The following is a 21,932-nucleotide window of genomic DNA, read 5'->3' on the forward strand; positions in this document are numbered from 1 at the left end:
GTTTGCCACCCAGATGCTATACTGACTGAATTTTTAAAACAGTCTTCTCTGTATTTTTCTTTTCCCCTGAAGTCAGCACTGTTTTTGTTTGGTTTTGTTTTTGTTTTTTCTGGTGATAGCACTGTGATTCCCACCTCAGTCACAGGGCCTGTCCGACTTGACAGAAGAAAAGGAGAAACCCTGAATTCTCCCTTGGCACAGAAGCCCTTGGGAAGGGAGAACCAAAGTGATAGGGAGAAAATTACTGTTTGGCCTATTAGAGACTTGACACACAAAAAAGGCATGTTGCCCTTAGGTTTATGTTTATTGGAATTTTTAGCTCTTCCGTAATTAAAACATGGCTTCAGATAACTTAATTATGGAATTATTGGATTTTCACACTGGAAGGGACTCTGGAGATTACGTAGTCAAACCTCATCATTTTACAGATGAGAAAATTAAGGCCCAGGAGAGGAAGTGGCTCATCTGCAGTCATAACAGGTACATCCAGGGATCTTTTAACTATATCACAGCTGCCTTGTAGTAGATGATACCAAATAGACACAGACTTGAAATAATACCACTGTGAGCACCAGTCTTTGCAGTTTTCCCAACATGCATACATGCATTACCTCATTTATTTCAAAGTGCTTTTCCTTAAATTGTTTGAAGTTCTGTAGGAAAAGTTTTTCTCTGTATGCCAAAAAAAAAAAAAAAAGACTGTCTGGCTGCCTGAAGAAGAAGAGAAAAACTAGGAGAGGCAGGAGTTGCTGGAAAGATTACAGGAGAGGTTGAACAAGTCTGCTTCTGAAGGAATAGCTCTGGTAGCAGGAACTAATGCCTGTCTCCTCCAGGTGCAGCTGTTGAAACAATCATCACAAACCATTTTCTGTCCTGTGTCATTTGGCTTAAGAGTACAGGGGAGGGCATGCTATTTTGACTGACATGACCACCAACATGACATGCAGTGTTGGGAAGGATTAGTTCCCAAAGGAAAAAAGAAAAGTTTGTTGTGGGGAAAAGATAGCTCCCTTCACCACACACTTTCCTGAATGCATCCCAGTGCATAGTGTTCAGTAGGCTAAAGGCCAAGTAAATGCAGCTTATATATTTGCAGACTACTGGAAACTTTTTTGGAAAGACTTTTAATATAGAAGATAGCATAAGGGCATATAGGGATGTTTCTCACTTTACCCTCCACCCCCCCTTGTTGCTTTGTCTGTCATAGTTATATTGTTTTAGTAGTCAAACTCCAAAAAGCCCTACTTTTGGTTAATGGCATATTTGAGTATCAGTTCAGGAAATTGATATCACCTGTTTCTAGAAACTCTTTTTTTTCTAATCAGTCTTATCGAAACATCTTCACAAACCATACAGTCCATCCAAAGTATACAATCAATGGCTTTCAGTATAATCTCAGAGTTGTGCATTCATTACTGCAGTCAACACCAAAGCATTTTTCATTACTCCAAAAAAAGAAAAAAAAACCTACCTCTTAGTATCATCTCTCAATCCCTGTGTCCTCTTGCCATACCTAACTACTAATCTATTTCCATCTCTATAAATTTAAATTTGCATATTTACAGATGGAAACAATGTATAGAAATTTGTCTCATTTCTTTCAGCATAATTCCTTTTTTTATTATTTTATTTTTTTATTTTTTAAAGATTTATTTTTATTTATTTAATTCCCCTCCCCTCCCCCGGTTGTCTGTTTTCTGTGTCTTTTTGCTGCGTCTTGTTTCTTTGTCCGCTTCTGTTGTCGTCAGCAGCACTGGAAGTGTGGGCGGCGCCATTCCTCGGCAGGCTGCTCCCTCCTTCGCGCTGGGCGGTTCTCCTTATGGGTGCACTCCTTGCGCGTGGGGCTCCCCTATGCAGGGGACACCCCTGTGTAGCACGGCACTCCTTGCGCACATCAGCACTGCACATGGGCCAGCTCCACACGGGTCAAGGAGGCCCGGGGCTTGAACCGCGGACCTCCCATGTGGTAGACGGACGCCCTAACCACTGGGCCAAAGTCCGTTTCCCTAATTCCTTTTTTTAACCATTGATGGAAGAATATGACTATTTTACTATTCCCTTCAGTCCATAGTTTGCTTTAGTTGTATTTTTGTTCAAATATCACCCTATTATTAATATCTTATAACATTAACAAATGTTTGGTTTCAGAGAAAAACATTCTTACGTATGTACTATTTTTTTGTTTTGTTTTTTTATTTGAGCCTTTTATTTATTTTTTGTCTTTATTTTTTTAATTACATTCAAAAAATATGAAGTCCCCATATACCCCCCACCACCCTCACCCCACTTATCCCCCCATAACAATCTCCTCCATCATCATGAGACATTCATTACATTTGGTGAATACATCTCTGAGCACCGCTGTACCTCATGGTCAGTGGTCTACATCATAGCCCACACTCTTCCACATTCACCCAGTGGGCCGTGGGAGGACATACAACGTCCGGTAACTGTCCTTGCAGCATCACCCAGGACAACTCCAAGTCCCAAAAACACCCCCACATCTCATCTCTTCCTCCCATTCCCTACCCCCAGCAGCCACCATGGCCACTTTCTCCACACCAATGCCACGTTTTCTTTGATTACTAATCACAATAGTTCATGAATAGAATATCAGTAAGTCCACTCTAATCCATACTCTATTCCTCCATTCTGTGGACCTTGGAATGGTTGTGTCCACTCCACATCTATATCAAGAGGGGGCTTAGATTCCACATGGATGCTGGATACAATCATGCTTTCAGTCGTAGGTACTCTTGGCTTGTATGTACTATTAATCATATGGCTTGTCCACAAGAGAGTTTGCTATGGTGCCCTGTTTCATCCTTTAGCTTTCCTTCCAGTCATATACACCATCTTAAACTTGCCCTTTAAATCGCTGTCATACCCATATATTAGCGCTGTTAATTTTATCACTGTAATGTGCTATTTTCTTTCCATTTACATTTATAAGCAACCAAATTCAGCCTTGGATTTCCATTCTCTATCTTCAATCTGTAACCTATATTCTAGCTATTAACTCCATGAGTTTGCTTATTATATTTAGTTCATAGTAGTAAAATCGTACATACAATATTTGTCCTTTTGAGTCTTGCTTGCCAAGTTCAACATAACGTCCTCCAGGTTCATCCATATTGCCATGTGCTTCACAACTTCATTTCTGCTTACAGCTAAATAATTTTCTATCATATGTATATGCCACAATTTGTTTATCCATTCTTGGTTGATGGACACCTGGGTTGTTTCCATCTTCTGGCAATTGTGAATAATGCTGCTATGAGCATTGGCATGCAGATGGCTATTCTTCTGAGTATATACCTGGTAGTGGCAGATCTATATTTAACATGGCAGATCTATATTTAACTTCCTTAGGAACTGCCACACAGTCTTCCATAGCAGCTATACAATTCTACAGTCCCACCAACAGTGAATAAGCATTTCTCTCTCTCCATGTCCTAACATTTGTAATTTTTTTTTTTTTTTTAGTAATAGGCATTCAGATAGGTGTGAAATGATACCTCATTGCAGTTTTGATTTGCATTTCCCTAAAAGTGATGTTGAACATCTTTTCATGTGTTTTTTCGCCATCTGTATTTCCTCTTTGGAAAAAGGTCTATTTGTCTTTTGCCCAGTTTTTGATAGGGTCATTTGTCATTTTATCATTGAGTTGTAGGCCCTTTCTGGAAAAGTTGACATGTTCAGCATCTGAAACCTGGTCAGACTACAAGTCCTCACCCATTACTGATATTCACTATATCCCATTCACTGCTGCCTCCATGAAAGCAGAGATTGATGATGCTTTATTAGTAGTAGTCCCTTTTCTAAGCTCTTCTCTTTTAATCTTCAGACAGCCTTGGGAAGGTGCCTTTTACCAGTTATCCTTGATAACCCTTACACCCCCATTTACAGTGAAGGAAGCTAGAGCCCTGCTGGCTGGAGGCCAGAACCTAGCCACCCCTACCACCCCCACCCCCACGTGTGCAGACAGCGTGGACCAGCAGGTCAGCACTGCCGACTTTGCGGGCATCCCAAACCTGCAGCCACAGGAGGCGTCCCAACCCTGTCTACAGTGACCCAGAAGCTGCTGCTGAAATCCATGCTCCGCCACTAGGGTCCAACGCAGCTTTGCACCTGCGCCGCACTCCTCTCTGCACTCCACCTGCCTTTCCCACCCTAGACTGGAAGCTTTTCTAAGTTAAAGCTTCGGAACAAATCCAGCTGCTTCCACAGATCCTCCACTAGGAAATCAAACATTCTGTCTGGTACACGTGGCTTTCTTTGCTGGAATTCCAGTTCTCATTAGACCAAGTGAAGGGAGATTAGACCAGGTCACAACATGAATTGCCTTTTATGGAAAATAGAAAATTGAATTTTAATATTAATTTAAAATGTTAAAATTTCACATCAAATTTCAGGAAAGATGACTTAATATGTGACATTTCATTTATTACCACTAATTAAACTATACCAACTTTCAAAATTGTTTTCCCTAACTGTCCTCCAATTCCCCACATCTAATAGAGGATGCTAGGAACCTAGAAAAGAAGTTCTGTAAATACACTCTGGTGGGGTGAATTTTGCAGAAAATAATGATGTCTTAATATTCTAAAAATGGTACAAATAAAAGTAATTAGGTAAAGCTGTTGTTCAGGTTGTTAATGAATTAAAATAAGAAACTTCTTTTGTGTGTACTTTGTTACACTATACCATAACAATATATTAAGAATTGTTTAGGACAAGAAGATCTTGAGGTTTATTCCCAGCTCCACCAGGCACTTCCCAGCAAAACCTCAGGTAATTTACTTAACCTCTCAGAGAATCCTCATTTTTCTCATCGATAAAATAGGGCTGTTGGGAAGCGGACTTGGCCCAGTGGTTAGGGCATCCGCCTACCACATGAGAGGTCCATGGTTCAAACCCCAGGCCTCCTTGACCTGTGTGGAGCTGGCCCATGCCCAGTGCTGATGTGAGCAAGGGGTGCTGTGCCACGCAGGGGTGGCCCCCGCGTAGGGGAGTCCCATGCACAAGGAGTGCATCCCGTAAGGAGAGCCGCCCAGTGCGAAAGAAAGTGCAGCCTGCCCAAGAATGGCACCACACACACGGAGAGCTGACACAACAAGATAATGCAACAAAAAGAAACAGATTCCTGGTGCCACTGATAAGGATAGAAGTGGTCACAGAAGAACACACAGTGAATGGACACAGAGAGCAGACAACTGGGGGGGAAGGGGAGAGAAATAAATAAAAATCTTTAATAAAAAATTTCAAAAATAGGGTTGTTATTAACACTTAACTCATTAAGAATGAAATTAGGTAACACTTTTAAGTGTTTAACATATACCTGATGTGTATGATAAATGCTCAAGAAATGGTAATTATATAATTAGTATCGGCAATATGCAATATTTAGTTTATTTTTAAAATATTGAATGGGTTCATTTGCAGATAATGTAATTTTTACTATTTCATGTATCTTTTTTAAATTCCTTTCCTAAAAACCAGTGCAGAGATTTTCAATTAATTCCCCCCAAAGTATTATACTTTAGGAATGCCCATTGATATGTTGTTTTGTGAAACAGAGCAAAACAAATATTTCATTCTGTAATGGTTTCTTTGGAAAGTGGGTGTGTATGTCCTCACTTTCTGGGATTAAAGTCCTGCCCAAACCAATAAAGGGAATTTGAGTTGTTTGTTTGGGGAAATTCAGATAACTAAGGGATGATTTTAGTTATGTAATTAAGTTAAAGCCATTTCATGGCTGTTGCATATTGTTTGTCCATAGCTAGTTGCTATATAGGGGTTCCTATAGCTTACAAGTGTTCCAGGAGACTGTCCTAGTTGTTTTAATAGTCATTAAGTACTGATTGGTATAGTTACTTTCTCCTTAACTCCAGCCCCTATTTCTTAGTATTTGTAATGTGTTAAATGTCACTCTGACCTGAGCAGGCAGAATGACTCCTGTTTCTTAAAATTTTTGCTAGGATCCCAGACTATTGTAATCAGTTAGTGTCATGTCAAAGGGACCAAGGCACACAGTGTGACTTCTGACACTCTGAAAGACCAGCAACTGCTGGCCTGCAGGCAAGCTTCCAGGTGCTTTCATTTTGAGGTAGCTCCTCTGGCTTCCTCTTCCAGTTCCCCCCCAGAGAACCTGATCCCTTGATTCTTTGTCTTTCTTAGCTTCTGGTCACCCACACTGCTTCTTCTGCCACCTTGAACTTGGTTCTGACCGGGAAGTGCCTTCCAGATTTGCCAATCACGTGACTGTCGAATTCAGCATGCCCACAACTTCTGCCTCTAAAGCCGCTGTAAGATCCATCTCTGTGGAAGACAAGACTGACGTCAGGAAGTGGGTCAATTATTCCTCACACTACAGCTACAAGGTAGCCTAAGGTGTCTGGCAAATGTTTTTGAGCCCGTTTTTTCATGACACTACCCTTCCTCCTTTTATTCCTTTTAGGAATACTTACCATGAGGATTTTCTTACTGCGTTAGAGGAAGCTCGTGTAGGAGTCCACCCTGTTTAAATAAGCTCTCTCATGGGCAAGAGAACGATTGGAAAAACTAAAGAGGCTCATTAGAAAGGAGAACATAATGCCGGTCTGCCATTGTGAGCAAAAGAAAGAGAAATGGAGTAAAGGGATGATTTTTACTCATTTGTAATACAGGTTGTGTTGCAGAGTAATGAACTTGGACAGGGAGGTGCCAGAAAAGTGCTAACCCAAAGCCCACATTTCAGCTCCAGGAGTTGATGAAGTCAATCTGAGTAAAGTTAGGACATAGATGACCTCGTCGGTGGTCTGCAACAGGACAAAACTCAAAGACCAGTGAAGTAGCTCTCATAGTAATAGGGGGTCGAGGCTGTGGGAGAGAAAGCAAATTTGGAGCTTTCTGACTGACATGCAGTGATTACATCCTGAGAAGTTAGAAATTCATTTAAATTCATACTAATTGTGGAGGAGATTAAATGCCAAAGATGAAAGAGAGGTTACTAAAGAGGGATTTTTACAAAGTGGTCTGATAATTTTTATTCATAGTAATAAATTAGCATATAAATCTAAAGGTATTTTTCCTCTAAATGCTTCCCTAGTCGTGGGAGCGAAGACATTTACCAAAAAGATCAAATACTCCATCTTGTGGTCAGGGAGAAAGTAGCACCTCCTTCAAGGACACTCGTCAACTGTTCCATGTCAGAGCTGTCACCCTCTAAGTTAAGCATCATTAGTATTCAAGAACGTGTTGAGAGGAGCAGCCTTAATTCTGAAATCCTTTGGCTCAAAGGATTCCCTGCCTGACCTATCAAAGGTCCTTTAATAATTACAGCCACAGTACCTTTTAGAAGATAAAGGTAGACCTGTAAACACTCCAAATATTTATCAATTTGGAAACTTTAAAGGGATAAAGTGTGAAAGAGATGCAAACACTCAATAACAAAGAAATTCATTCATTTGATAAACTTTTATGGGTTGCCTACTGTATGCCTACCTTATTGGGAGGCAGTAATGAAGAAGATACTATCCATTTCCTTGAGCTTGTGGAGAAGGATGAGTGTACAAGGTACAAGGAGGATAGTCATGGGTAGAAGCACCTCTGTCTACCTGTTAAGTCAAGAACAGCTCCACATAAGAGGTGACCTTTGTTGTTAAAAGGGGATATTTTAGGTTAAACATATATTACTAGAATAAAAACTTAAAAAAAAACAAAAACACCTATGGTACAGTACAACACAGTGAACCCTAAGGTAAACCACAGAATGTAGTTAGCACGTTTTTATAATTTACTACCAACTATGTTTCAATTATAACAAATGTACCACACTAATGCAAAGAGTTAATAGTAGAATAGTGTATTAGGGTTCTAAAACTTTATTTTAAAAAAAAAAGATGACCTTTGAGCAACTTTGCAAGGCAAGAGAATTCTCTATGTGGACAATGAGGGAGAGGGATTTCCAGGCCAAGCAAAGAGCATGTGCAAAGACAGAGTCATGAAATACTCAGGACCAATAGCTAAATTGCAAGAAATCTCAAGAAGCTAGTAAGGTACTCTTTTGGTTTTATTATTTGTTTTTATGCTTTTCTTAACATTTCTCTCCAACTTTTATTTTTGGCAGGTGGAAATTGAACAGAAAAAAAGTTTAAAGCCAGACTCTGATGGAAATGAAATGGAAAATCCCAAGGAGTGTGGGGTCCAGTGACAAAGCCCTGCTGCAGGGGACCCTGACCCAAGAGTAATGATAGGTTCTCATCCTGATTAGCTGAAGTTCAAGTATCTGCCATGGTTGCTCCATGCTGGGTGTGTAGCATATCAGACCTTAGAAATCCTGTTTGCAGTTGCCTGTATTTTAATGGGAAACCCTGAGGTGGTTGCTTTGAAAGAGTTGGATGGCTCTGATCATGCCTGAAACATGTGGTTCACCTGATTGTGGGAGCTAATTATATAATTAAGCCACCTCTGCCTATCTCACAACACTGGTGTGTGATATATTGTTAATGTTAGAGTCAGGAAATGAACCCCCACATCGGGGTTGGTGTGATTTCCTTTTTAATCAGTTGTCACAAGAGTTCCTGAGAAACACAATCTTGAGAAGTTAATCCACTAAGAATCCACTTCCTCTAGTAAAGATTCAGAAAAGGTGCAAAAAGAATTCCTCTTTTCGTCTACTAGGCCTTTTGTGATGCCTTCTTTCTCTAAACATAAGTGCTGTGCAACAGAAGTTTTCAAATTATCTTCTTGCCTGGTTCTAGATTGTTTGGATTGAAATACTTTTTCCATGTTTCTAAGGTTTCAGTCCAAGGGTTAGCTGCCCTGAGTTATAATAGACAATAGAAACAAAGACACAATGGGGTATTTTTCTACTCTGTGATGAAGACCATATTCTACAAAAGAGCAAGTGTTGAAGGAAAAGGAAAATTTTTCTTTCTGGGGAAAAGGGACATTAATTGTAAGATTATATTCACTTCAGGAGACAGCTTCAATCTCAGTGAATCCCCAAATTCACACTGAAAAATCCATTCTCAATTCCTGAAACATACATACATATATATAGATGTTAAACCTCAGGCATTTATGGGGGACATTTGGGAGATCTTTTTATACCTCGTAGCCAAACGACAGTTGCATTTCTTGTTAACTCAAACTTTAGAGAAAATTTAAGTAGAAAAGATCATTTTAAAAGCGGTTTTAAAACTAAGCTTCAGCGCTTTCCCCAGATTCAGAGTTTGATCATCACAGGATTATAACTGATCTAAAAGGCAGAAGACTAGGTTAAAGATGGGGAAAGGTCATATTTTTCTAATGCTGAGAACATTAAATCCTGATTTCAAGCATCCAGGACACTAAATCTTCTTTCCTTTTGTCTGTTCCCTGCTTATTTGAAACTTGGCATTTTCTTACCATAAAAAGAAATTGTATAGGCCATCCCAAAGGGGGGATACCCACCTAACAATTTAGAGGCACATTCTATCTGCTGTTCTGTTTCTCCCTTGAAGAATAAAGTAAGGAGACAGAAAACATGCCTATGAAATTTGTAGCTGACACAAATAGATAAGAATCCAGGTTTGGGATTCATCTATTCATTGAACATTTATTAAATTCTAGCAATGCACAGACACTAAGATAGTTTTTGAAAAATATCTGAACATGGTACTGAAACTGAAAGGATGAATGAAAAGTCTGGGTTTTTAAATACAACCCTGTAATACAGAATGGAGTGTGTGTGTGTTGATGGGAAGGATGTTGATTTAACAGCAGTTCATATAGAAATCTTTCCTTAAGGAAATGAGAGTTCAATTTTGAGACAGGAGTATACCATGCTTCACAAAGCCAGTGAGTCCAACCTTCAGTCTACTGCATTCATAGAAATCCAGGCAGCCCTGGCCACTGCATTGGTTAGTCTTTTGTTGTTGTTAGATTTTTTCCTCCCCTCCCCCCCAATTGTCTGCTGTCTGTGTCCATTCGCTGTGTGTTCTTCTGTGTCTGCTTGCATTTTTGTCTGTGGCACCAGGAATCTATCTTTTTGTTGCATCATCTTGCTGCATCAGCTTTCTCTGTGTGTGGTGCTACTCCAGGGCATGCTGTGCTTTTTTTGCGGGGGGGAAGCATTCCTTGCTGGGGTGTACTACTTGCACATGGGGCTCCCCTACGTGGGGGACACCCTTCATGGCATGGCACTCCTTGCGTGCATCAGCACTGCGTGTGGGCCAGCTTATCACACGGGTCAGGTAGGTGGATGCTCTATCAGTTGAGTGAAATCTACTTCTCTTCATTGGTTAGTCTTTATCTGGATGGAGGATTGGGTTCATTTCTGGGTACAATATTTTAAGAGTCATTAGTAAATTGAATATTTCCAGAGAAAAATAACTGGGCTGTGACTGTTCTGATCACATAAGGAACAGGAGAATCATCCCCTAAAGAACAGAAGGGATAAGGAAATGATATCATAGAAGTCTCTAAATTTCTGTTGAACTTTAAAATGGAAGAGAAATTAGACTTACTCTATTTAGCCTCAAAGGGCAAAAATACAAGAAAAAATTTGCAGGTGACAGATGTTTGCTACAATATAAGAAAGAATTTTCTAGGGGTGAGAGTTGTCCTAAAGAGGAATGGACCTAAATAGGATAATTTCCTGTTTCTGCAAATGTCTAAAGGTTAAAAATTACCATCTATCACAAATACTATGGGAAGTTACATTGAATGGGAGTCTAGTCTCATTAGTAATAGGATTTTCTCATTCTAGTTGCCTTTTCCTTAAATTTTTTCAGGTATTTAATTTTGAAATACAGTGGGGTCCCCCAGAGGTCTTCATCAAATGAGGATGCCAAGTTGTATCCCTTCCTCTCTTATACTAAAGGCACTCAAGATTCCTCATAGAAGCATCTGGGTGGGTTGAAGAGTTGACAAGGTGAAGAAAGTCTTTCTAGCACCTTCTAAATTTAAGCTTAGAAATCTCTCAGACCTCTTTCATGCCTGTTAGTGTCACATGTGTATTGCTTGTTGGATCTTAATTTTTCCGCAGTTAATTCCCATTATTTTTGTGCTTTTTTACTTGAACTTTTTTTAAACTAAGGGTTGGGGAAAAATCCCTTCCATGCTATCTATAATCAGCATCAAATTTATTAACAGAAACCCACTACCTAGATTCATCAGATTCATTTTCCCTCTGGTGTTCTCAGGAAATTGATTGGTGGTAGCTTTTAGGAGTTTGGGGAATACAGTCCTGTGTGTTTTCAGACCTTGCATACTACTAACAATCTACATTGAAAACACGATGGTATGCATATTCTAAGTTTGCCACCTTGGACCTGGATTTTGTGTATGTGTGTAAATAGACATAAAAGACTAGAATTTCAATATGGGGGTCACACAAATCCTTGTTTGTGTTACCAATAATGTGAAAATATTGAGTGAAGTCATTTTACCAATACATAGTATTACTATTAAAATGTAAATTAGGTATCACATGATATCAAGAGCTGTGCATTCTTTTGAGTTTTAGTGCAGGGGTTCTTATCAGGGATTCCATGAGCTTGAATTGAAATTCAAAAAAAAGTTCTTGTGGGGACATGTGGGTGTGGGTGTGATGTATTTATTAAATAATGCACAATATAGTGTGGATTTAGTAAGAGGTCCATGGTTTTCACCTGACTGGCAAAGGGATCCATGGAGCAAACAAGGGTAAAAGCCCCTATTTTAGTGGCTTGCTCTGCAACTTTACAATAAAAGAGTGTAAGAAATACACTCATGTAGATATGTCAAATGAGAACATGAGGCACCTTGTGAGGGGACCATTAAACCCTTTTTCCCTGCTCTTGTAAAATTACTAGTTATTTCTTATCAATATTTTGACTATTATTAAATATAAGGACAGGTGTGGTTTTTTTTCTGTTTGGTTCTTTCCCCCTCTACCTTTCTGTGTTATTGGCAGGGCTCATAACCCTTGCAAACATTTTTATGTAGAATATTTATTTGAAATGAGAGTAATTTCTATTCAGATCCCGTGGATGGGAGCTGGTGTTTATTTCCCTAAAAGTTCATGTTCACAAAGAATGTGATCCACGAAAGCAAGGAATAAGATATATTCTTTGTGTTTCAGTACCTAGCACAAGCTTGGAATAGAATAGGTTTCAATCACCTGCATCCTTGCTGATCAAGTAAAGAAATGTTAATAAAAGGAAAAGTATTAGGTACTTGATAAATGTTTGCAGGAAGAATACTCACTCTGAGACACTAAGACTGCTTAACACTTTCTTATCAAATTCATATACTAAAGCAAGCAAGCAGCTGTTTTATTTCTTTCCTTTTATTCCTGCCTTCCTGCCAACTGCTGTTAGCTCTTAAGCACTTAATGTGCTGCTGAGTTTCAACTACAGTGTACCTTATTCACATTGAAAAACATTGTTGCACCTAAAGTACAGATGCTGTTCATGGTTATGATTATTTATTCTTCCAAGTCAAACAAATGTGTGAGGTCCAGCAGAAGATGAAAGCATTTGATGAGTACACAGCCAACCTTGATGTGCCAAGTCTCTAGGTCTCTGTTTTCCTCAGCATTAACCAATGACCAATTTAACTGAGTACTTATTTTATCACCACAATAAGATAGAAATCTGATATGAAACCATGATTTCAGAGCTGATTTATATATTCCATAATAAGTTTAGTTGTGGGAAAGCATAGGAAGAGCTGAAACATTAAAAAAAATTCCTTAAAAATATTAAATTGATGTTACTAAAATCATCTACTTTTAGAAATTCTCACAATCGGGAATGATAACTTTAAGAACGATGCTAATAAGTTTATGCCAACACATCTAGAGTTTAGGTGAGTTAGATTTCAAGTTTAAGAATGGAATTTAACAGGAAATTCAAACAACTGATAAATCCACAAAAATATCTAGTAAGCGAACCATCTGTAACAAGATTTATTGACAAATTCCATCCAAATCTGGACAGTTCTTTGTATAAAATTAGCCATGACATTCTCACCAAGTTTCTAAATATTTTTTCCTAAACATTACCACTGTCTAAGTGCTAATCCCTTACAAATACAGTCTTCACCATTTCTTAATTATGCCCTTTGTGAGATTTGCTTTGGATATTGTGACTTGTATTTATGTAAAATAAAGAACTAAAAAAAAAAAGTGAAAGATACAATTTCCCTAATTAAGAGATGTCTAAGATTTGTATATGTAGAAAATAAATGTGTATATTAGTAGCAATTACCCCTGTGTTCACTAAAGCAGGAACATGGAGTTTTTGCATTTCTTGTGGTATGCCTTAGCAAATCTAATTGGGAAAGTATAGTCCATTGATTTTTTTGTTTTAAGATTTGGGGAAAAAAAGGTAGCACTGAACTTGCAATTCCAAGCTTATAAAATCAAAAGTCATCCATAGTAATGTGTTTAGTAGTGATCAGGGGGTGGCAAATATAATAGTAGGTTATAGAAGCCATGAAAGAATAGACTCAAAAAACTAGAATTTCAATATGGGGGAAGACAAAGCACAGAGAGATGACAAATAGAGAATGGACTACCAAACCTCAAAATAAACTAGAACCAGAGGCCATCCCTTAAGGTTAAATAAGCTATAGGAAAAATAAAAGTTTATATAGCAGGAATAAATAATAGAATTAATTCAAGATGCTCTGCTAGCAGTCAGCTTCTCTAAAAGGAGCAAAGGCTCAATAAAATCATTGGTGGGGGACCATCTTGGCTTTATTAAGGAAAGCTTAGAGTTTCTATGAATCTTTAAAGGACATAGTCATGAGACAATCTCCATGTTAAGTGACTTCCCATTTTCCCAATTGGACTTAGGTTTCCTTAGCTAAAAAATGAGGGAGCTGGTTCCTTCAGGGTCCAGTTTTATGATTCTTTTACAAAGTATCTTTTAGTGCTACTGTCAGTGATACTTCAACATGGCTCTTCATAAACTCTTTAAAAATCTGGAAATTGGGAAAATCAGTTGACCCATCTTTGTCCTTTTCATAGCTTGACCATCTGCACAGACAACAGAAACACAAAAATCCTGCAGTCCTCTATTTTGTAATTACCTTCAGAACATCAAGTCAGATCTGTGTTTATCAAAGAGGGTAGTGAAGAAAAGTTGTAACACTGCACTGGAAGTTCCCCTGGTATCACTCAGGGAAATGGTGTGAGTGAGAAGGGGAACAGGCGGGTCTCCAAAATGGATGTTAGCATCTGGGGACCACTTGAAGCAGCAGTAGATCTGTCCCTCCAAAGTACTGAGAAGCCATATTAGAATTATCAATCATTTGTTAGGTATGTACTTTGCAGAAATTGGGAGAGAAAACCCACAGAAAATATTCTGGAAACAATATGTAGGTTACAGTAAAACCAGGTAAGAGAGGGACGACCCTCTCTAGCTTCACTATCTCTTAGTAGTGTGAAAATGTGTTTAAAATTTTTTAAGACATAAACATGTGAAAGCTACAAAATAGCACCTCTTGAGGCATGATTTAGTATTTTAGTTTCTTTTCTGGTTGAACTTAGAATTGGTCAGAGGTACTGAATTAATTCCATCTGGCAGAGCAAGAAATTCCAGCATCCTGTTGACTTCCACACTCTGCTCAGATCAAACTTTCAGTATTTCTGGACACCATCTTAGCCACATGATGACCGAAGCCTTAAACATCACTGCCTCACCTCCATGTAATTTAGGATCAGCCACTCCAGGTGATGTCCTATGGGAGCTATTCTGGGAAAGCAGATGTGTAGCCACACCCCAGGAGCAGCCTGTTGGACCACAAGGCTTAAAGATTTTAAAGAATGGAGGAATAAGGGGGGGAGGGGAGAGAACATATGACCACTTCTGAACCTAAGCCAAACGGTCATGTAACCTGTGTGTCCACTTGCCAACAGACCCTGGAGAGAACTTTACCATGTTCAAGTATTTTAGCCAGGGGGTGGTATAGGAGCACCCACTTCACCCTCTCTCTTGAAATGTCCATAGCTAATTTCAACATGTTAGGATGGTTGGGCCCAAGATCCAATGAACAGTTTGCTGATCCAAGGCTTGTATTTTCCTTCCTTCATCATCCGTCTTCATTTGATGTAACGTTTGCACTAGTGTGATTTAATCTTATGTAAAACCAGTTTACTTTTTTTTTTTTAATATGTGCCTATGTAATAAAGTCTATACACTGGCTAACTTTGTAAAGGTGAAATTTTGTTTTCCATAGTTCTGATGATGATAATCTGTAATGCCTTTTTTGAGCTATGAAAATAACTGAATAAAAATTTTTTTAAAACAAGGTCACTCTGCAAGATTTAATGATATCAGACTAAGAGGAATGTTTTTTTGTTAGAAAGGCACACCACCCAATTAATATGGTTCATGATCATTAGCTGACAAGTCAACAAGTGACCTGTTTAGTCATCCTAGTTAAATTTATGTATTTAATTCAAGATATTGAGTTCCTGTTTTGTGCCCAGTTCTGTGAGAAAACAAATGAAAATGACACAATCCTTTGTAGTGCTTGTTTTCTTGAAGATACATTCACATATGTGATAAATATAATAAGTGATAAGTATAAAGTACACTTAATTAGCATGATATTTCTGGCATATTGTGAGCCCTCAAATAGTTGTTTAATTGGTAAATCAAAATTAATGTCAGTATAAACTCAGATGGGAATAATCAGTTTCATCGAATGATTGGGAAGTTTTCACAGGCAAGATGAATTTTAGATGAGACCTAGAAGTGGGCATAAAATTTGGTTCAGTGACAAGAGGAAGAGAATGAAAGCCGCAGGAGTCAAGATGGCCTGTTGGTTACCTGGAGATCAGCCTGGTCTGGGCAATATGTTCATGAACAGCAAGAGACATGCTTGGATGGCTAGGCCAAGATGTAGAACTAATATCCAGCCTGAGGCTGGATGCAAATCAGTAAATGCTCTGAAGCTATTTGAGAATCTTGCCAATAAAGCATTATTCTAGGAAGACTAGTTTTAGACTAGGGGAAAGGTTAAAGACAGGAAAAAGTAACAAGGCAAGACTTAGTTAAAATTGACCAGAAACATTTTGTTGCAAAAGGCAAGAAGTTACTAGAAGAGAATTCATCCCGGGAAGTGGATGTGGCTCAACTGATAGCACACCTGCCTACCATGTAGGAGGTCCAGGGTTCAAAGTCCAGGGCCTCCTGGCTGTGTGGTGAGCTGGACCACGTGCAGTGCTGCTGTGCGCAAGGAGTGCCATGCCACACAGGGGTGTTCCCTGCATAGGGGAGCCCCACATGCATGTAGTACACCCCCAAGGAGAGCCACACCACGTGAAAAAAGTGCAGCCTGCCCAGGAGTAGCACCACACATGGAGAGCTGACGCAGCAAGATGGCGCAACAAAAAGAGACAGATTCCCGGTGCCACCGAGAATACAGGTGGACACAGAAGAACACAGCGAATGGACAGAGCGGACGACAGGTGGGGGGGGGGAGCGGGTTGAAGGGGAGAGAAATAATAAATCTGTAAAAAAAAGAGAAAAAGAATTCATTCCAGTTCCATGGCACCATGCTGTCAACAGAACTCGACCTTCAATAGAGCACACAGAATTTTTAGCCTATCAGGTTTGGAATTGAGGTTAGTAGACAATCTCAGGTGCACAAAAGCTTTTAGCCTTCTAGTACCCACCTTTCCTTTATTATCCAAATGGAGCAATACTCAAGAAACTGTTTAAAGCCAAGCATTCTCCCTAATGTTCCTCACGATGTGATATAGGGGATTGGAGAATGAGGGGAAGTGAAGATAAAGTTTAAATGCCCTCGGTGTCATTTGTCAGTTTTTGTTCCAAATTCCTCTCAGCTCCTCCTTGGTGACTTCCAACCACCTCTTTCCTCTCTTTTCCTCCACACTGGGTCAACTTTCTCTATCCCCCAAACATAATAATGTTAGCTAACATTTATGTAGTGCTTACTCTGGTGTAACCACTTGTACTAAGTATTTAGATGCTTAACGCCCTCTTTCCATTCTGCAAGGCACTAATAATTCAAGGCTAGTAGTTATAACAGATGTTTAATAAATCTCCACTGTGCTCCACTTTATTATATAAAGGAATTTTTAGTTCCACTTCATCTAATCCTGTCATGGAGCCATCAATGTATCTCTCCAAACAAAAGAGAAGTCTGCCCCTCTCGGTTTCCAAAAATAACTAAGAGAAATACAGTTTTTGTTTAGGGGCCTCAAAAATTACAGATCGAATTTTCAGAAGGAGTAAAGTTCAAAATATCTGTACTTTCCACCTTACCACTTTAGGTTGACAGAAAGAAACAGGAAAAAAATTTCTCCTCCACCTGTCAAGAGCATGCCCCAGAGCTCATGGCAATTTCCCCCTCCCTCTATCCGTCTTGTTCTTGTCACTAACCCAGCATGAAGTTCTGAGAGCCTAGACTAATCCAGTGGCAGTGGCAGAGAAAGGGACTTATTTCAGAGATCCGAAACAGTCCCCAATTATTTCTGCCCATGGTGACCTCTTCTTTGTCCAAACTCCTATTGCACAGCTCATCTGCTGCCTTTAACACTTGCATGCTGCCTTTTCAAGTTTTATATTTATTAAGTTCATCCTCCTCATTGGAAAGCATTAGTTAAGAGAATTGACTTTCTAAGTGTGTACACCAGAAATAACAAGAGTCAGCAAACATAAATCCACACGTGATTGAAAAATGACCAAAATCCACTCGGTATTCTAGGGAAACTTTCTTTTATCTCCTTGAAGCTAATTCCCCTTTCCACCTATAGTATGGAAAGTCTTCCTCTACCATTGCTTTCTTTTTTTGGTCTTCACAACATAGAGGGTATAGCAATCTGGAATGCTGCAATCATATTTACTTCTCCTGATCCTCCTGCTATAAAAATTGACCCCTTTTATTCACTTAATACAATTCCAATAAGGGAACAACAATTGTAATGAAAAGGAATGTTTCAGAGCAAAAGGAAGAATGCAAGCATTGGTGACCAGACTGAGTGGAGAAAGGTGAACAAAGAAGAAGGAGCCAATAACAATTTACAAATGTTGAACCTGATTGAGTTTATACTTCAAGTAGCCTGTCAAAAGACCAATGTTTAAAAAGTTACTATTTACCAAAATCCCAAGTGAAAAGTTGTATAACAATTTATTCTTTCCTGAGATTTTAAAATTAGGAACTTAAAAGAGTACTAAGATATCAGTCGGCTGCTTGAATTTGGAAAAGCTAACAGAAAAATAGAATGTCTATGTGTTTTGTCAAGAAAAAATATATAAAAGAAATTAAAAGCTGCATAACCAAAGAAAAACTAAGTCCAAAACACCATGACACCCACAAAGGAGAACACACAACCAAGTGAATGAATAGTCTTCTTTCTACCCATGGCCTTTGACCCCCTTTCATAAAAATTCCACTATTGGAATTCCTGCTTGCAGGTAGGCAGTGCTTCTTGTGGTGAATGTTCTCTGTGGCAAGGCAGAATGGTCAAGTGGAGGCTGGAACTTTGCAGCAAGTGTGTGCCTCAGCTCTAAAATCCAAAATTAAATTCTTTGTGCCCAGAGACTTTCTCTATATAAACCATTTTGTGCTTCAATATTGGCAAAGCTAATTCACCTTCTCAAACCTGTGCTCTGCCTGGAAGCTTACCTCAGAGAAGAGAGAACTAGACAAAGCAGTACCTGCTGTATCTGAAACCCTCTAGATCTTAGTAGTAAAATTTTCAAGTATTTGTTTCTAATGAGGTATCTTTAGTGTGCTCTGAGAGATATGTACCTCCAAAAGTTGGCTCTGGGGAACAATAATAAGCATCATTACCAAAATCATAGTAATTTGTTAGCCCTCCTTTTTTTTTTTTTTTCTTTGCCTCTTCTCTCCTCTTAGCACATTTAATTTCTATTAATGAAACATAAGACACAGAATACATACTTCCAGTTACAAAACCTCTTCTCAAATAAATTTCAAATACTTAATACATAACTTATTGTTTCCTTTGCTGACCCAATATGCTTCCCTCTACATTACCCAACAGTGCTGTAAGAACAGCACTGGCTAGGAGGTAGCAGTACCTGTTTTTTTTTGTTTTTTGTTTTTTGTTTTTGAATTGTATGCTTTATTAATATATATCAAGAATTTTGATTTGTGTAAAAAGGGAATGAATTCTCTCTCTTTTTTTCAGTTGATTACATTTTTTTTCTCTATTTTCTTTTAAATGTTACCTTCAAAAAATATGAGGTCCCATATACCCCCCACCCCACCCACACCACCCCTCCCACATCAACAAACTCTTCCATCATTGTGGCACATCCATTGCACCCGGCGAATACATTCTGGAGAACCGCTGCAGCACACGAACAGTGGTCCACATTGTAGTCCACACTCTCCCCCAGTCCACTCAGTGGGCCAAGACAGGGCACACAATGTCCAGCATCCATCCCTGCAGCACCACCTAGGAAAACTCCAAATCCTGAAAATGCCCCCATACCATATCTCTTCTTCCTACTCCCGACCATCAGCAGCCACCATGGCCACCCTCTCCACATCACTATTACAATTTCTTCCCTTACTAATCACAGTAGTTCCCCAGCAGAACACCAGTAAGTCCACTCTAATCCATACACTACTCCTCCATCTTGTGGACCTGGGGTGGCTATGTCCAGTCCCCCTCTACATCAAGAGGGGGTTTAGATTCTACATGGATGAGGGATGCAATTCTTCTGCTTGCAGCTGTAGGCACTCTTGGCTCCCTGGTGTGGTGTTTGACCCTCTTCACCTCCCTGTCAGTTGGCCAGGGTAAGTCCAAGAAACCAGAGGGTAGGAGCTGCAAGTCTGCTGAGGCCCAGGGTCTGGCCATCACATGGACAGTTCAGAGATTCAGGTCTCCTGAGTATACACCAACCCAAACACCAACCACAGGTCTGGTAAAGGTAACAGAAGAGGCATGTGTAGAAAGGTTATGTCTGAGTCCAACTCCATCACACTCAGGAACACAAACTCCAAAGTAGGGCCAACTGACATGGCCCTGAACTCCAGAGCCATCTGCCTTGACCATAGAACCTGTGGGTTGCTACAGCCCTCAGGAGAACCAGCACCTGGGTTTCCATCTGCCTTGGCTGTCTCTGGTACCCTGCTGAGGCATGCGTAAGCATCACCCCCTGATGACCTCCTGACTCTTTTTTGGAGACTCTTAGCCATATAAACTCACTTGTCCTTTCCATTTCCCCCTTTTTGTCGAAAGTCCGAAAGCAGTTTTTAACACCTGATATTACATGTAGGTTGAGATATTCTGCCGGTCTGAGTTAACCTCTTTGTTCATGGTCTTTTTGTAGTTACATCATCAGCTGGTGCTTGGTAATAATCCCTTGGTGCCAGGGAGGCTCATCCCTGGGAGTCATGTCCCACACTGGGGGGAAGGCAATGCATCTACATGCTGAGTTTGGCTTAGAGAGTGGCCACATTTGAGCAACATGGAGGCTGTCAGGAGGTAACTCTTAGGCACCCCACAGCTATAGGCCTAGTTCATATTTCAGGCACACAGGCTCATAATCTGAGCCATCAGTGTCAAGGGTTCATCGTTGGACCATCCATCTTTACTGGTCTTTGCACTTGGAGGATTGTTGTTGCTCCACTGGGGAATGTGATAGAGCTCCCCTGGTCAGGAATTCAGCACTCTCTCATCTGTCGTTTCCAATGGAAACCACTATGAAAATATCCGAACCTTTCTATGTATCCTGTATATATGCCCTAGATAATTCCCTCCCAACCATGTGCCCCCCCCCAATGACACCCCACACAAGTGCTCCTCCCCTGCCATAGCTGAACCTCTCTGTAGTCCAAAACTTCTTCAAAAAGGAAGCCCAATATATTGCCAGGTTCCATTAATAGAAAAATGGAATATAGTGATGGGTTTAAAGGTTAGATATAGAATACATAGAAATTTAGAAAAATTAAATAAAGGAAAAATAAATTGGGGGTATCAAAGAAATGAAAACATGAAAAAGCTTTGTTTTTGACATTTTGCCTTTCATCACTACTATAGGTGTTGCCCTGTATGTACAGTGGCAAGGCAATTTCTTCCATTTCTTCCTCAGTGTCTACCGTCTTTCTTTCTTTCTTTTTTTTTTTTTTTTCCTGATTATTAAGTGTCTCTTGACATAAGTTTTAGGTCGCAGTAATTCACATATACGTTACAGTACCTATTTTATATGTATTTCTTCATTTAATCCTCACAACAACCCTATGATGTAGAAATGATTACCATTTTCATTTTGTAAGCAAGGAAATGGAGGCCCAGGGAAGTCAGTTAGCTTGCCAAAAGTCATAAAGCTATAAGCAGCTGGTGAAACATGTCTCCAAACCTAGGCATGTCTGACTCCAGAGTCCAGACTCTTAACTCTGCTACCCTGCCACCTACAGGAAAATAGTGAGCAAGTCAAGTCAGTTCCAGGTGACAGTAATAACTAATTTACTTCTTCCAGATACTCTGTGTTCTTCAGGGATAATTGCCAATTATCGTGCCTACTTTTAAAGACTAGATCTCCACAAACTCCTAATTTGGGTACTTTCTATAGAACTGAGGATGCCACATAACTGTTGTGTAGCTTTTACAGTTCATTAAAAGGGTCTTCTGAGGGGGTGGCTGATTGACTTGTGGGGTCTCTACTTTCCGACATCAGGTTTTAAAAAGGGGTGTCCTTTTGTAATTCAAATGAAGGTGTCATATGTGTTGCCCTTGGCCCTATTCGTACATTTGCTACCAAAAGTGTCTTCTGAACTAGGAGTTTCTAGAGGGCTGGGACCATGTCTCATTTACCTCTGTTGAACCTAACAGAATACAGAGTAGGTGCCTAAAAACATTCTTGAATGGCTACTCTCTTCTTGATGTATGACCAAACCAAAGCTCAGTCTTCTTAGTTTCTTGACCTTTTCACTTCTGATGATTTTTCTTTATCTCACTTCAACTGTCC

At 39.6% G+C, this 21,932-nt stretch overlaps 1 protein-coding gene across 2 annotated transcripts in view; it reads left to right on the top strand.

Annotated features, from left to right (window-relative positions):
• STON2 (stonin 2) overlaps positions 1-15,267 on the top strand; it is a 170,170-nt gene extending 154,903 nt beyond the window's left edge. For both annotated transcript variants that reach the window (XM_004470900.5, XM_058292816.1), the window contains 2 exons: positions 6,181-6,383; positions 8,111-15,267. In XM_004470900.5, coding sequence (XP_004470957.1) covers positions 6,181-6,383; positions 8,111-8,194 — 287 coding nt within the window. In that variant the 3' untranslated portion in view covers positions 8,195-15,267. The remainder of the gene's footprint in view (positions 1-6,180; positions 6,384-8,110) is intronic.
• The last annotated feature ends 6,665 nt before the right edge of the window (positions 15,268-21,932 follow it).

The sequence above is a fragment of the Dasypus novemcinctus genome, chromosome 3, assembly GCF_030445035.2.
Source record: "Dasypus novemcinctus isolate mDasNov1 chromosome 3, mDasNov1.1.hap2, whole genome shotgun sequence".
NCBI classification, from domain to species: Eukaryota; Metazoa; Chordata; class Mammalia; order Cingulata; family Dasypodidae; genus Dasypus; species Dasypus novemcinctus.